General features: G+C 37.9%; 1 protein-coding gene across 3 annotated transcripts in view; it reads left to right on the top strand.

Moving 5' to 3' along the window:
* Positions 1-8,045, top strand: part of LOC125637054 (spindle assembly abnormal protein 6 homolog) — a 40,407-nt gene extending 32,362 nt beyond the window's left edge. Inside the window, exons 14-17 of one of the 3 annotated variants that reach the window (XM_048851095.2) lie at positions 277-429; positions 2,192-2,295; positions 5,060-5,148; positions 5,920-8,045. In XM_048851095.2, the coding sequence (XP_048707052.1) occupies positions 277-429; positions 2,192-2,295; positions 5,060-5,148; positions 5,920-6,011 (438 nt within the window). In that variant the 3' untranslated portion in view covers positions 6,012-8,045. The other 2 variants (XM_048851098.2, XM_048851097.2) reach the window with 2 other exon arrangements.
* Positions 8,046-17,018: the final 8,973 nt, after the last annotated feature.

The raw sequence follows: 17,018 nt of genomic DNA, 5'->3' as shown, positions 1-17,018 counted from the left end.
TGGCAACAAAGCGTGTACTGTGGACCTATAATATGTTTCTTGCCTAGCACATACTTAAACATTAAAAAAAGTATGTGGATGAAGGGTTTGGGTTTGTTCTTTTTTGTTTGGGGTAAAACTGACCTTTCTGCCCTACTATACTTCAGATTTTTGAAGGAGTTCTATCACAAAAATATCAAGACAACTTACGCGTATTTGGGAGGCTTGTTTCCTTTTGTCATATTTTACTTTTAAACAGTCTTTTCTTCCACTTATTTTTGTTTGTTTCCCTTACAGCCTCAGCTTCTACTTTATAACAGTCCTTTCTCTGTCCCTGTGATGCCTCCACCAATTAGCACTGCTTCCCTTTCTAATAACTGTGAAGGCTCTGTTCCTCTGCGAATGAATATCCCATGTGCGGTCACCAGTGCTGCAAGATATAATCCACAGGCAGGCATATATACTTTTATTTTTCACCTCCTTTGCACTATAACGTATTCTGCTGAAGTGTCCTAGCTTTTAACAGCTTAATTCTCCATTGTGATTTGCCTCTGGATAAAGCACAGCAGAACACTAATGTTAACATGGAATGTTTTGACACTAACTGCATTAGAGAGCTGAAGCTGTGCTTAATGTAAATATTGAAAAATAGAACACTTAGAAATGGCCAATACTCTTATCTAAGTATTCCCCTCTGCCCAACAGTTTTGACTTATGTCATAAATACAACACAATGACAAATGTGTTAGGAAAACATTACTAACCATTTTTGACAGATTATGCCCACAGACTACATGAGAAGAGTTGGATAAACTGTTTTGGAGGAAACGGAAAAGAAGCATTTTTCTTAACTATTTTTGCTTATTTGTTCCTCTGGAAAAATTAACTATGAGCCCAATTTATATATCTGAAAAAGAATTATTTTCATTTTTCTAAAACTGTACAATAAATGGCTTTTATCTTGTAACTTTCACTGCCTCCCGACACTCTACCCACTAATCCATTTCTGCTAGGGACTATTACTTATATTCCAAATCTCTAGGCAGCTTTTAAGCAGTCGGCCTTTTTTTTTAATTAACAAAAGGAATCTGGTACAAGAAATGTTCTCCCTATCCCTCCCCAAGCAAAACTATCACTAGTCTGTGGCTCAAGCCTGACAAAATCCATTCTTGTCTGGTAGCTCACAATTCATCAGAGCTAGAAATGTCTATAGCCCACAGAAGAACTGGGATCTCAGATCTTGTAATAGTATAAAGAATCTGTTCCTGGCCTCAGCCAGCTGCAGTATATTGGGCCTTACAAGTGCAACATTTGACATGTAGTAGTCTATTTTTTAAGTTGTAAAATGTATCATTTGATCTACCTCCCATTTGGAGAGTTAGACTTGAAGCCAAAATTCTTTTAGTACATAGTTGGAGGATATGAAAAACAGAATTTTTTTTAAAAAAATTAGCTTTATAGGTGGAGAGTATGAAAACAATAAATTTAGCTTTAACTGTTTTTAAAAAAAAGTAGCATAAGAAAAATATGTAAATGTGTGTTTAATTTGAAGCATCTATTGACAATTGTGAGGCAACATTCAAAAAATGCAGTGATCTCCAACTTGTCGTAGTAAAGCTTTATCTCCCCAACTCTTAGGTTACCTTGAGATTAATTATTCATATAATGTATTTATTTTTAGAGGTATTAAAATTAGCCCATTGCCCAAGCCTCTAGTTGCATTTACAGCAATAAATTCAATAATACAGATATTATACTCTTCCAAAATGGGTACCTCAGGCATTCCCTCACCGATGCAGTTTCCTTTGAAGAACACAAACTAGGGGCCTTCTCGTGCTCCTGTTGGATTCAATGAGTGTTTTGTCATTGGCTTCAGTAGAAGCAGAATCTGACTCCAGAAGCCAGTGGACATGACTTTTCACTGCACTACATCAGTTTGAGGCATGTACTTTCATGGAAGACAATGGAGTCATGCAAGCGTAAAACAAGTGTAGTACAGCAGAGATCTAGGCCTGATGTCCCTGAGCAGTTACCCAAGTGACCTTTTAAAAAATAAGGGACTTCAAAAATCACAGCATATGGTTTAATGGTACAATGATGATTGTGTTATATTTGGGAGAGGAAAAATGTGTGCTGTCTATGGTGATGGGAGCCGTATTAAACACACAAGTCTTCTCCAATGTTTTTGTTTTTCACTCTCTAAATTGTATAGGTTTGCATCAACTTATCAGAAAATTCCACCAGCACTCCATTACATGAGACAAGACCTTGTCCACCAACCTCCACTCCTTTAGTGCCCCCAAACTCAGGCCATGTGTAAGTTGTGGGTTTTTTGTTTTTTGTTTTTTTTTCTTTTTTTCCTTTTGTTTTTTTGCTGAGTGATATAACAAACTACATCATTTTATGGTAACTTCTAAAGACAGAGAGATTACACAAGTCCTTTTTCACTTTTAACTTTGTGTGTGAGGAAAAAGGCTTTTATGAAAAAATCACACATTTGGCCAATGTCAAATTGTTCCTGTGTTATAAGTAACATCAGTCTGAAATTTCAGGCAGCACTATACTGGCTGCGGCTTGATTCTTTCCTTCAAGGAATCCATGAGACATCCCATTTGTTTGCCAGGAGAATGTTCAAAAGTGCCAGGGAAGATCTGGGAAAAGAATTAAACTCTGCAGAGAAGTCTCTCATCTTTTTTGTTTGTTTTTGTTTAACCCCCCTCTTCAGGTCCAACAATCCTGGCAGTGGATTTTCTCTCTGATATCTACTGGGAGGCCAAGCACACTGGCATTTAGGAACTCCCACTGAGAACCCCTCATGGAACTGTGTGCCTTTTTTAAATTCAAAAGGTTGCCTGCTAATTAGATTTTACTTGGGCACTTCTCCAAATAACTTCTAATTCTCTTCAGAATGATTTGGTATGTGGGCAGTTCTAATCTGACCTGAGCTTGTTTGTTGTCCTTGGAGTCAGGATTCCCATTCACACACCACCACAACTTCATGAATGGAAATATAACTGTCAAGAGCAAAGAAAGTAAAGATAAGGTTAGAAAGTATTTTGCCTCTAGAAACACTTTTCAAGAAAGTTAATTGTCTGGCTTGGAGGCAGATAGCACACTATTTCCAAAGTAAAGTGAAGCCTCCTTATAGTTCTGTGAAGGTAGAGTCCAGCACACTTGCTGTTGCCCAACCAAATCCCCAGCTAAGCCACAGGAGGAGGATATAGGGGACTGTGCTGCTTGTCTGAGATGTGGGCTGTGGAACCTAACTGCTCAGTGTCCACTGTTTCCACCACCTCCTCTAATGGTGGCAAGACCTTGGAGCTAAATAGAAGACTCTACCAAGAAAAACGAAACAAAAACGCTTTCTGGAAAGAGAAGAGAAAATGGAAGCAAGAACCTAATGGCTGCAACATCAGCCAGAATATTTTAGCAGTGTATATTATTTATTGAACTCCAGTATTGTACTTTTTGTGAGGCAAGAATAGAGCTGATATTCATCTCCACAGTAAATGATTTTTTTCATTTGGTTTCAAAAGATTATAGCCATTATTCTGACCTAAACCCAAGCTTCAAAGAGAGAGAGAGAGAGAGACACTTTGAGGATGTGAGAAGAGCTTTTACACTAATTTTTCCAAGTAATTTTTTTCTTTGTTCCTCTTATCCTGCAGTATAAAGGGGGGAAAATATTTAAATTAATTCCTTCCTTCATCAGAATTTGCATAATAGAAGGTTTTATGGCAACACTTTTCACTCCAGCACCATATCACAGCTCATTAAAATAGAGGAACACTGATACCTTTTGCAGAAAGAGTACATGCCATATAAGGCAGCCAACTTGATCCTCTGTGTGCACATTTTCAAGGCTCTACAAAAATAGAGATTCAGGGTGGGATTTTTCAAAGGCACTTGACATTGTCCTAATTCTGTTCCCATTGAACTCAGTGGGAGTTTTACTACTGAGTTCAATGGCAGAAGGGTTACGTCAGTGTTGGTTGGCTGGTTTTGAATGCTTCAAGTGATTCATCTTGTGGTGAAGTGCTGGATGGTGTGGGTGCCTCAGTTTTTATTTTTTCCCCTTCTCAGTTACAAATGTCTCAAGTTTTACATGAATCCGTTACATTTATTTTTAGCTCATTAGTTCAGTTCATTGCCTATAATATTCCACTATGAGGATTGTTGGACATAGAGTCAGACACAGGAAATTTATCTCCTTTCTGCTGCAAAAAGTACTTCCACCTGTACTGTAAATTCCAAATATTTCCCCATTTTGTGACTATCAAGATGGTGTGCATTTTACCACCACACCCTAACGTAAGTCTTAATTGTCAGAAAAAATATGTTGTGGTTTTTTGTGTGGTAAGAGTGGTTAGATGGTATTTTAGAGGGTGAGGGAAAAATTCTGAATGATCCAAGCTTGTGACAATGGAAATAAATTTAAATGTGTGTTAGGTATTTGGTAAAACTGCTCTGGATTTTTAATCGGCTTCCCCCCATCCCCAAGCAATTTACTTCTTTTATAAATTTTGTTTAGTAACTTTACTGTTTATCTAAAATTGATAGATAATTTGATTTTATTATTAATGCCAATGACCTCTTTGTACATAGTAACAGAATTTTGTCATTTTCAAAGGTATCCTGACTGTGAGCCTTGTGTTACTAGCCATAGCCTGTAAATGGTGATGGGTGCTGTTAGCTCTCCGTTTGTTTTAGGTTAAGAAATCATTCTTTTTAGGATTCCTAGTCAGAATCCAAATAGATGCAATGTTTAGTAGCTGCAGAATGAAAGTAATGAACTGTATAACTCCTATTGTTTACAGTCCACTGTTTTGCAACTGAAGTTGGTTGAACTGTGCATTTACTTTGTGCCTCTTCTCCTAACCAAATAAATAAAAATACAGCTATCAGGAATACATTGTAGTGTATTACTTCTGCACATTTTAAGAATAAAGGCTAATAACTAGAAAACTGGGGAGGAGGAGGGGTGGCATTAGAGAGCATATAATTTAAAAAGGATATTAATTACAGGCAGCTTGCTCCCTTTTGAATAACTTTTTCCCCTGAACACATTTTGATATTTCAGTGAGCCACTTGGTTTAGACATGAAATATTTGAAGAAAGATGGCAACTTGCCTTTGAGAGGACTAAAACCTTTGTCTGTAGCAAACACAGGTAAATGATCTGATTGAGTGCAACTGTTTGAAAGATGACTTGTTTGTTTGACCCAATTAGCCAGCAGTTCAGGGCTGTTGGGTGCTACCATAATGTAAATGTTTAGTAGTAATACCCTATTTTTCAGTGGTCACCATTTATATAGTCGCTATTTGATGTAGCATGATATCTTAAGATACCTCAGTTGTTTCCTGTTCGATGTGTAGGGGAATACTGAGGTAGGTCAGGTTTCGCTGTTTGACACACAGTAGTATTTTAATGGAGACAATACGAATGTCTGGTGGAGTTACTTCTAGAGATGGACCTGAACTGCTAAGTTCTGATCTGAACTTCCTCAGTCTAGAGGAATAGAAACAGCATTTTGGAGTTTTGGTTCAGGCCCATTTCTACTCTTCGGCAAATTTATGTTATTAGAATAGAACAGTTTAAAGTATATTATTGGCCAAATCTGAAAGTTTGTAGTATGAGGTCCTGATTCAGCAAAATACTTAAGCAGGCACCTAACTTTTTAAGCACGTGAATAGCCCTGTTGACTTCAGTGGGATTACTCACATACTTAAAGTTGATTATCTGCTTGTGTATGTGGTTGAATCAGAGACCAAATGATTTTTTTTGAGGGGAGGGGGAGGATAGCAGGGGAGGAAGCTTACTATATGCTGAACTTAACTACCTTTTCAAAACAATTTTAATATGAATAATTGTTTGTATATACATTTAACCACCTTACAAAGAGTGCAACACCTGGTTGAATTTTTTTTAAAATTTTTTCAGTGTTATCAAGAGCTATGTTACCCAAGCAAGGAAATCCACCTGTGATATCTGCTTACTTCCCAGGGCAACAGACTAGACTTCCTGCATCATAAGTTCCAATTTTATTTAGTGGGTTGCAAACAGAAAGGCGTGCACATGTTAATGGAAGTAGCATCAAATATATACATCTGATTTAGCATGTCTAATGTAAAAGAAAAAAGAGGTGCTTGAGCAACACTGTCATACATTTGACTTTATAGTCCGTCTGGACTTGGTAATTTTTTTCTGTAAAGTCTGTGCTCATTAAAACTGCCAAAATAGGATCTGGAGGTAAAGCCAGCTATTAAAAAACCTAATGATTTCATTTCTAGATCTGTGTCTTTAAAATGAGATAATGTTTTTGATTTATTTTGTTTAATATAAAGCAATAGCTGATTGACTCTTCAAAGACACAAAGCTGTGCAAGCTGACTGAAAGCATTTGTTTCATGTGCTTTTGGTGCTTAGAGCTGTTTGTATGTTCACACCTTATTACTACAGGATGTACCAGTTTTTTTCCCTTGTGCTTTGAAGTGCTTTTCATAATCCTCAAATTGTGAATTTCTAAGAACAACTTTTTTTTTAAAATGGCAAATTACAGCAGGACTACTCCAATGTGTGTGCAATATTTATTCTGTGACGTACTAAAGATGACCTTTGTTGATAACTGTTCTCTCTGTGGGGGAAATTATTTCTGCAAGACTGGGTTTTTGTTGTGGATTTTATTTATTTATTTATTTATTTTTTAAAAAACTGCATTCTATTTAAGAATTTTTGCACAAAAACTCTTAAACTTTGAAACATCCATTTTATGTTATCTATGGAAAGACTACAAAGTTAAAGTGCCTATTTTATTATGTATTTTATAACTGGGGTCCAACAGTTATCTAATATTTCTATTTTTAATAGATATTTGTGTCTAACATTTACTGTCAAAACTTAGAGATTTCTAGTAACAGACAACGGATTCAATGAATTCTAGATGCTGAAAATTTGTGTACTGTACCATTCTAAAAATAGTTAGTTTTGATAGATTAGGGTGGGTATAGACTCTCAGAGGGTGCAACTCCATTTACTTATATCAGTTCTTTATTTGACCGTTTGTTCTCCAGACCATTTTAAATCAAACATATTGGATCCACCTTTTTCAAAATGTTTAAAAACTGGGGTCTATTGGCAAAATGTTACAAGATCTGTATTTTATATGAAACTCAATACAACCAACCCATTTTGTGAGAGATTCAAGATGTCCGTGAAAGGATCTGCCTTTCATCTGATAAGGATTTGCCCATCTATGTTCCAACAAGTCATTTTCCCTCCTTCCCCCACACACTTATTTTTTTTTCTTTTTCTTCTATAACATGTAGAGTCCTTGTCCTGATTTCTAAGAAATGATCCAGATATCACTGCAGTATCTCCTCCCATTTTCAGACAGTTCTAACTTGATCTGTTGTGAATAAATATTTGCAGTCTCAAGAGAAAGCATAGTTTGCAGTTGATACTCCAATAGCTTTGATCTATGATAATTTTTTCCTTTTGATTCAATAGCCTACTTTTTGGGAGACATGAAATTGGTCATTGGATTATTAAAGTGAGACAGATCTGCTCTAAATTGATGCTCTACTGTAACCTTCAAAACAATGTTAAAATGTAATACCTGGAACTCTGCAGTTTTATTTTCTTGTCAGTATTATAAACATTAACCTTTTTCTAAACTTACTTTTCATGTAGACCATATATGGGGTTGTGGGGAGCAGCAGCGGGTAGAACTAGTTTCTGTTAACCCTAATTACTATCCATGCTATGCCATACTTTCATTTCTGGAACTTGCAAATGCATCTCATGTTTGGATCCAGAAAAATTGGGGGGGTATTCATAATTGCAGTATTTTTTGCTTGATCTCTTCTTCTGTGGGTTATTTTATATGAGAGGATTTTGCATGTCTCAAAGAACTGACTGAGGGTTTGGAATGTGCCTCACCTGTCACTTGATGCCTAACTTGTGTTTCAATGTGTTGTCTGTCTGGCAGCATGTCAAAAGTGTGCATAAAAATGTTACATTTTATATTTGTTTTACATTATGTTGTGAATAAAATATTTGAACTCTTTGGATTGTAATTGCCTAACTTTGTTCTTCTTAAAAGCAAACAGAGGCTATTTTCCAAATCAATACTATCCGGCAAAATTTTTGCTCTCTGCACACTGCCACCCCACTTGATAAAAGTGGGGTGGGTGACACAGTCATAGCTAAGAGCAAAATATGAAGACGAGGGGATGGGCATAGTAAATGAGGACAGAATTTGGCTTGGTGTCTCTTCAGAAAAATCCCTTATTTGCTGCCAGAAAACCATCTTCCCCCCCACCTTGTAAACTGGCCATATTTGATGTGAATATCATTTAGACATCTTAACCATGGAAAGCTTAGTTGCTTGTAGGTTGTAGTTCTGTAATGCATTGTACATTGGCCTATGCCTTTAAAGCAGTTGGAAACTGAAGGTAGTCTAGAATCAGCATAGGAAATTTAGGATTTTTCGTACTGGATCAGACCAGATTTTTTTCCCCCCTTCAGTTGCATTATTCGTGTGTTGTGCAAATGTGCATAGTTTGCTGTTATGATGCCTGTCCCTCTAGCTTGTTTAAATCTCTTTCTGAAGTTCCTCACAGTCTGCTCTGGTCCTGACTACTTTAAATAACTGTGTCCTCTTTTTTTTTTTTTTTTTTAAAGTTTTTTTTACCTAACTGTTCATCCCCCTTTCCAGCTCAGTTTATTTGTTAAACAACACAGGACCTGGTGGAACCAGCAGCAGATAGGGCGGGGTTCAATATCTAGGGGTTCCTTTTCAACAATACAACACAGAACTGGCTCAAGCCCCCACCCTGTAACCTGGGAAAATTACACACCACTCCTGGTTTTCGCCACTCGCAAGCACAGAGTCTGAGTGTAGAAAAGAAACTTTTAATGAAGGGTGGGAAGTCTCCCAACATTAATTAATTAAGGAAAATGCCACAAGGAGGATCCCCACTCCACTTACTTTCACAGGGGGTCTGGCATTGGAGCCCCTGACTTAACGAAGTCCTTTCAGCTGAGGGTGACCCCCAGTATCTGGTCTTCTGACATAGCCAACGCCTGGTGCGTCAGAGGGCATGAACAGAACAGGTAATCATCAAGTGATCCATCCCCTTTTGCCCATTCCCAGCTTCTGGCAAACAACATGGTTTTGCATCCCTGCCCATCCTGGCTAGTAGCTATTGATGGACCTATCCTACATGAATTTATCTAGGTTTTTTTTTAACCTTATTATAGTCTTGCCCTCCACAACATCCTCTAGCAAAATGTTTTACAGGTTGACTGTGCATTTGTGTGAAGAAATACTTACTTTTGTTTGTTTTTTTAAACCTGCTGCCTATTAATTTCACTTGGTGACCCCCTAGTTCTTGTGTTATGAGGAGTAAATAACATTTCCTTATTTACTTTCTCTATACCAGTCATGATTTTATAGACGTCTATCATATCCCCCCTTAGTCATCTCCTTTCCAAGCTGAAAAGTCCCAGTAGTGTTAATTTCTCCTCATATGGAAGTCGTTCCATACTCCTAATCATTTTTGTTGCCCTTTTCTGTATTTCAATATATTTTTTCCCCCAATTCCAATTTTTTTTTCAGATGGGGCAACCAGATCTGCACACAGTATTCAAGATATGGCCTAACAATAGAATTGTATAGAAGCAATATGATAGAAAATATCTTATCTATCCCTTTCCTAATGATTCCCAACATTATTAGCTTTTTTGACTCTTGGTGCACATTGAGTTGATGTTTTCAGAGAACTATCCACAATGACTCCAAGATCTTTCTTGAGTGGTAACAGCTAATTTAGACCCCATTATTATATATGTACAGTTGAGATTGTTTTCCAATGTGCATTACTTTGCATTTATCAACACGGAATTTCATCTGCCATTTTGTTGCCCGATCACCCAGTTTTATGAGATCCTTTTGTAGCTCTTCACAGTTTGCCTGGGACTTAACTATCTTGAGTAGTTTTGTATCATCTGCACATTTTGCCACCTCACTGTTTACCCCCTTTTCCAAGTCATTTGTGAATATGTTGAACAGTACTGGTCCCAGTACAGATACCTGGGGGACACCACTATTTACCTCTCTCCATTCTGAAAGCTGACCATTTATTTCTACACTTTGTTTCCTTTCTTTTACCCACTTACTGATACAATGAGAGGATCCCTCTTATCCCATGCTTAAGAGCCTTTGGTGAGGGACCTTGTCAAAGATTTTCTGAAAATCTAAGTACACTTATATCCTCTGGATCCCCCTTGTCCACATGCTTATTGACCCCCTCAAAGAATTCTAGTAGATGTGTCTAGGATGTGTGTGTGTGTGTGTATAAGCACATAGGGAAAACAATAGTTATAGATTAGGAAATCTGTAATTGTGAATGAGGAAATGTAGTATCCTTGTCTCCATTTGGCTTGGGAAAAAACTATGTTTAAACATACATCATAAATCTACAACCCATTACTTGTTAAAACAATCAAGTATGCATAGCTTTAATTTACTGTGGATGAGAAGTAGTTATTTTTCCTCAGTTGTTTCACTGAAGTAGAACAACTAAGAGGAGTATATTTTAAACTAAAAAAAGTATAAGGAAATATGGTTGTTTAAACTTTTCAGTATCTTGATTATATAGATAGATCTCTCTCTCTCTCCTATAAAGTAGCTGTGCTGTTTATCATATGGCATTTAAGTAGGGCTGTCAAGTGATTAAAAATTAATGGTGATTAATCATGTGATTTTAAAAAAAAATTACGTGCCCGATACACTAAAGATTCATATGTCCCTTCATGTTTCAACCACCATTTCAGGGGACATATGTCCATGCTGATGATAGGTTCTGCTCTATAACAATCCAAAGCAGTGCAGACGGACTCATGTTCATTTTCATTATCTGAGTCAGATGCCACCAGCAGAAGGTGGATTTTCTTTTTTAATGGTTTGGGTTCTTTAGTTTATGCATTGGAGTGTTGCTCTTTTAAGACTTCTGAAAACATTTACCACACCTCATCCCTCTCAGACTTTTGAAGGCACTTCAGATTCTTAAACTTTGGGTCAAGTGCTGTAGGTATCTTTAGAAATCTCAGATTGGTATCTTCTTTGCGTTTTGTCATATCTGCGGTGAAAGCGTTCTTAAAATGAACAACATGTACTGGGTCATCATCCAAGACTGCTATAACATGACACATATGGCAGAATGCGAGTAGAACAGAGCAGGGGACATATAATTCTCCCCCAAGGAGTTCAGTCACAAATTTAATTAACACTTTTTTTTTTAATGATCATCATCAGCATGGATACATGACCTCTGGAATGGTGGCCAAAGCATGAAGGAGCATACGAATGTTTAGCATATCTGGCACATAAATACCTTGCAATGCCGGCTACAAAAGTGCCATGCAAATACTTGTTCTCACTTTCTGGTGACATTGTAAATAGGAAGAGGGCAGCATTATCTCGTGTAAATGTAAACAAACTTGTTTGTCTTAGCGTTTGGCTGAACAAGAAGTAGGACTTAGTGGACTTGTAGGCTCTGAAGCTTGATTTTTTTTGTTTTTGAGTGCAGTTATGTAACAAATTCTAGATTTGTAAGTTGCACTTTCACGACAAAAAGATTGCACTACAGTACTTGTCTGAGGTGAATTGAAAAATACTATTTCTTCATAATTTTTACAGTGCAGATATTTGTAATGAAAAATATACACTTTGATTTCAATTACAACACAGAATACAATATATATGCAAATGTAGAAAAACATCCAAAATATTTAATACATATTCTATTATTTAACAGTGTGAATAAATTGTGATTACTTGCAATTAATTTTTTTAATTGCAATTAATTTTTTTGAGTTAATCACGTGCGTTAACTGCGCTTAATCGACAGCTCTATATTTAAGGCAATCATTCAACTTCCTTTATTTTTGGATTTTTCTTTCACAAATCCATAGCTTTTTGGTCTTTAAAAATGGAAACTGGCGTCATATAGGCTAAAATTTCTAATTTAGGCCAGTAAGCTGGGTAAGTAAATTTAGTTACCTAATCCTTGCTCAAAGGTGCTGAGCATTTGCAGCGCCAGTTAAGCTCAGTTGTGAGTGTTCAGCACTTAAGAAAATCAGGCCATTTGTTTAGGTGCTTCAAAATTGGTTCAGCAACCTAAATGCAGGCTCCTAAAATTGGGTCATAAGTTTCTGTCTGTGCTGCTTCCTCTTTCTGTAGTACTACGCTTTTTATGCAATTCAGTTGCTAAATAAATAGGGTGTGAGTTCAAAAATAAGCTTGTACTGGATATAGAAGTTAAAAATTAAACTAAGTGTAACCCTTCTGCTTGTCAGAGTTGGCAGCAGTAAGGGCCGGGTTCAGTATCTAGGGGTTCCATTCCAATAACACAATGGAAAACCGGCTCAAGCCCCCACCCAGTGACCTGGGACAAATATATACCACCCCCGCTGGGTGCTTCCAAGAGACAATACTTTCCGTCTCGCAAGCACATAGTCTGAGTGTAGCAAAAAGCCTTTTAATAACAGAGAGAAACAATGTGGCATTATGTTGGGGAAACACCACCAACAGGATTCATAACACAAACCATGAGCAAAAAATCCACCCGAAGCAACTTGGGGCGTGTCCTTTCCCTTTGGTTCTTGAGTCCAGCAACCCAAAATCACCCAAAGTCCCCAAACCCAAAAGTCTCTGTCCCTGGTCAGGGCAACCCCAGAGTTCGAAAGTTTATCTGCAGAGTTTTACCTCCCAACCTGGGTGGAGATGGGGGGGCGGTATTAAGGAGCACCTTACATGGTACAAAGCTGATGGCCCCACCTCTCCATGGGGCTCCGCTTTGCCAGCCGCCCCGTGAGCTGCTCTAGGCATCCGACAAACTGCTCTGCTCTGCTCCGCTCCACAAGCCGCTCTGCTCGCTGTCCTGCAAACTGCTCCACCATATATCTTCAGGCTCCCACTACTTAACACAACACTCAGTGATTTCAGCTCTTGGTAAGTTTAGCTCTTTTGTGATTTCAGCTTGTAGTAGGGGAGCCTCAGTGCTGGTGCACCATTAGCCCAAAGTGAATTCAGCTCAGCAGCCTGTAACTAGACTCCTAATGGAATCAAAATTAGCTCTGATATTCCACAGTGGAGAGAGAAGGAAGTGCAATTAGCATGGAAGGCCCTCACCAGGGGGCCCATGCCACCAAATATTAATACCTGTCCCCAACCTCTCTCAATTCACAGAGTTTTGGAACCCATGTCCCTTGCCTAGCGAGTGCTACTTAGTTGACGGCGAGTCCCTCCATCATAACAAAAGGCCAAGTACAGTTCCACTGTCCTTGATTCCCATAATCAGGGTAATAATTTATTCTTCCTGCCCCAATAACAGAGACACTGGGGATCCCACAGCAGCCAAAGTGACCATTTGGGCAGCTATGGCCTCATTCTAGGCGGGGTGGGTATGCCTATGCAAATGAGATTGGCCCCTGAAGTTCTTTTCCACAACTTGCCACACCTCACCACCAGATATCAAGGTGGAGCTCATCCTGACTCTGCTTACATCAGGATTGGGTTCATTGTTGGTACTTTTGAGCTGGTAGTGGATACAGGGCTCGGGAATTCCTAGGAATCCATGAATGTATTCTGACATCTCCTTGGTAACCAACTGTAAAATTGTCAGGCTCTGTGAGCTTCCTTCTTAACCTAGGTTCAGTTACTTAAGATGGTTACACTTAAAAATCATTTACTTTAACAAATGTCATAGTACTAGATGCAGCAGCATATCTTATCCAGAGTTGTTAGAAGGGGCACATTGGAAGGCAATATTTAAGGATTTATTTTTAATTGGATTTTTTTTTTTTAAATGGCACTTCTGCTATCTGAACTGAGCTGGCTGTTCAAGCATATAATGAAACACATCCTTGCAATTTTTATTCTCTCATTGATCTACTGTACATTGCAATTTGTACAAAGTTCTGTATATAATATATTTTGTGCAAACAAAGGCAAGGTCATAGATATGAAGACTGACCTGTAAAGTCGGTAAAAGGGTGTATCACTATGCCTTACTATGTCCACCGATACTGAACATCTGGTTTGTTTAGCTAAGCAATTTTTCCTCTTGGCGTAGGTGGCTTATGAACAAGTAGAACAGAACAATACTTCTTAATGTCATAGTGAGGGATCTCGAGAGTGTTAGACACTGTTTCTGTTAATGAATGGGATTAGCTTGCTTTTCTTCACCTTTTTTTAAAAAAAGAAAAGCTTTTGGTTCAGAAAAACGGACATATACCAACATGCTGGTCTGACTTTAAGTATAAGGTTCTCGAAATTGAAGCACTTTGCATCTTCAAGGTGCTTTACAAACACTAAATCTCACAATGGTTAATAAGCATTATCTGTGTATTACAGATGGGGAAACAGAGGCAGGCAGTTTAAGTGACTAGCCCTGCTATCTGAATAGAGATGAAAATTTGGGAGTGCCAGCCTTCAAGCTCTGTGCTTAGACTACGTGTATCAGGACTTTCAAAGATGGGAAATGCAAGAGAGGATGAACTGAGAGCAATACTGATATGCTAATACAGATCTTGTATCTCTTTAGATGATGTTGATACACAAAACATTCAAAAAGTATTTAGAGCTTATGGTTGTACCTACAATGACCCAGTATTTTACATATACACACAGGGCTATGTTATAAACAATCAGAGCAGTTGGAGGTTGAGGAATAGTGTATTTTATAGTTAGTATTAAAATTCTTTTTAAATTTTTTTTATTATGGTTAATAAAACCCTAATCACCCATCAATACCACTTCTGTTAGTGTCATCAAAAAATAATTTACACGTCTGCTGGCAGCAGCTTACTGAGATACTGTATCAGGAGACAAAGCTGGGCCGGAAGAGCCTGAACTCTTGTAGCCAATTTAAGAACAACCTCTCTCCTGTGTTCCCAAAAGCAAGGTTATTGTCAGGTGATAGGCCCAGCTAAACAGACACCACTGTCCCACTAGAGCTGGATGGATCAGAAAGGTAAAGAATCTTACTGAGGGAACAAGGTATGTTAGGACATTAACCTGCACGTTAAAGGTGATTAAAATAAATGTTGTACAATTAAAAAGTGAAGGGTTTGGCTTATAAGCACAATGATACTCAATACAAAGCAAACAGGTGGGTTTTGTTTTGTGGGGGGGCTTATGTTATCTCACTTTTATTTTGAAATACGTATGTGTTGAGGGAGAAGAGGAAGAAATGGGGCAGATACTCATAATGAAAGCACTCCTGTTTTTCATGATAATATAGGACCTCTTTTCATATGCACTGAAGCATATGCAAAAATACTAATATAGTGCTGTTTTTTTTCTTGAGCAAAGTACCACTAGGTGGAGCAAGTGTTGTTTAGTATTCTTCCTTTAGTATTGTTTTTTAAAGTCCTGTGCTAAAGGCTGAGAAGGCTAAGAGAACAAACCATTTAGAGTTGCAGCATCTTTGTTATTAAAAGTTATGTTAAACTATTGAAGCTTAATGTAGTTGAAAGCTGCCTAATCAAGAAAATTGTTTGCACTTTCCAACACATATCTTAATAATAAAAATTATGCTTAAAGCAACTCTAATGTGAGGGCTTGGGGGAGTGGAAGGACAATTGAACAAGCCATTATTTAAAATTCCTTGCAGACTCCATTTCATACAGAAGATAATTGGGATGCAATCATTAAATATTTTTGGATAATGAGTTGCAAAATAGGCTTATTAAAACATTTGCTTTATACAGTGAGAAATATTTTATTAATTATATTATGGTTAGCATAGAAATTATGATTGGCCTTGTAATTGGAGATGTACCTTGAGGATATAGAAATGTTGAAATGTGGCTACAGTGTGATGGGAATTTGTAGTATCTCACTAATCTACTCTAAGGTAAAAACCCTCCTCAGCTGGTTAGTCCTATGGATGCTCAGCAGAAGCTCAGGATGGGACCTGTTACCAACCAGGAGAGAGATGAATTTGGTAGTGGCAAATTATACCTGGGAAGTTTGAACAGCACCTGCTTGCACTATGGCTTAGTAAAGTTTATGCTATTAATTCCCTTTAAGATAAGTAAATATAGTCTATTTAAAATAAAACATTTTTCTTAAGGATTTGCAGAATAGGGTGCTTATTGCTCCTAGCTCAGGTAGTAAGGCTATTCACCCTACATGACACTGGAGGAATTTAGGAAGAAGCCTGCAAAGATTCTCCCACTTAGACTTCAAAGCAGCTGTTTGACACTTACTGTGTGACCACAGAGAGACTTCTGCCTGCCATTTCACTATGTAATGTAGAGTGCAGGTTGCACAAACCTGGGTAAATTGGTCCCACTAGGTTCAACTTGCAGCTCTGATCCCACCTTGTAAAAGTTAAGATAACAAACCATGGTCTTCTTACCTTTTTAATTCTTTCAAATCACAAACTTCACTGACTCCTAGTACACACAGGTGGTGGGCAAAGTTTTTCACATGATCTACCAAATCTTGCTCTCTGACTTCTCACTAATGCTCCAGTCTGTGGCCCTTCTTGTACAGAGACAGAAAATCCATCTGCTTTGTGGCAAAGTTGCTAGTGACTTCATAATGTGTATAAATAGGGACGAGATGTTTACTTTTCTGAAAGTTTCCCACACCCCCTCTTAGCTGCACTGTTTAGGTGAACAGGGGCATGATTTTATTTTCAGGAAGCAGTACAGACAGGCTCTAATGATCATAAAAGAGAGAGAAACCTACATGGAGTACAACATTAGCAGTGCAAACTGCTCCATGCTGATCAATAAATATGCATCAACCCAGACTTGAAGAGTTTCCCTATGGATGAGGATTGGCCTCTGTGCTCATCTTCTTCTGAGTGTGTGCGCAACGTGCCTCAGGTGGCATGTGACCAGGATTCATCACTAAATTTGGTACCCTGGCTGGATCATTAGCTTCCCAGGTACTGACAGGAAGTGCGACATGAACGCTGATCTATGCCTAAACCTTAGTTTCTCTGCTCATGCTGCCATCAA

Source organism: Caretta caretta, chromosome 5, assembly GCF_965140235.1.
Source record: "Caretta caretta isolate rCarCar2 chromosome 5, rCarCar1.hap1, whole genome shotgun sequence".
In the NCBI taxonomy this organism is placed as follows: domain Eukaryota; kingdom Metazoa; phylum Chordata; order Testudines; family Cheloniidae; genus Caretta; species Caretta caretta.
The sequence above is the reverse complement of the archived record's forward strand: the minus strand, read 5'-3'. Positions and strand labels throughout refer to the sequence as shown.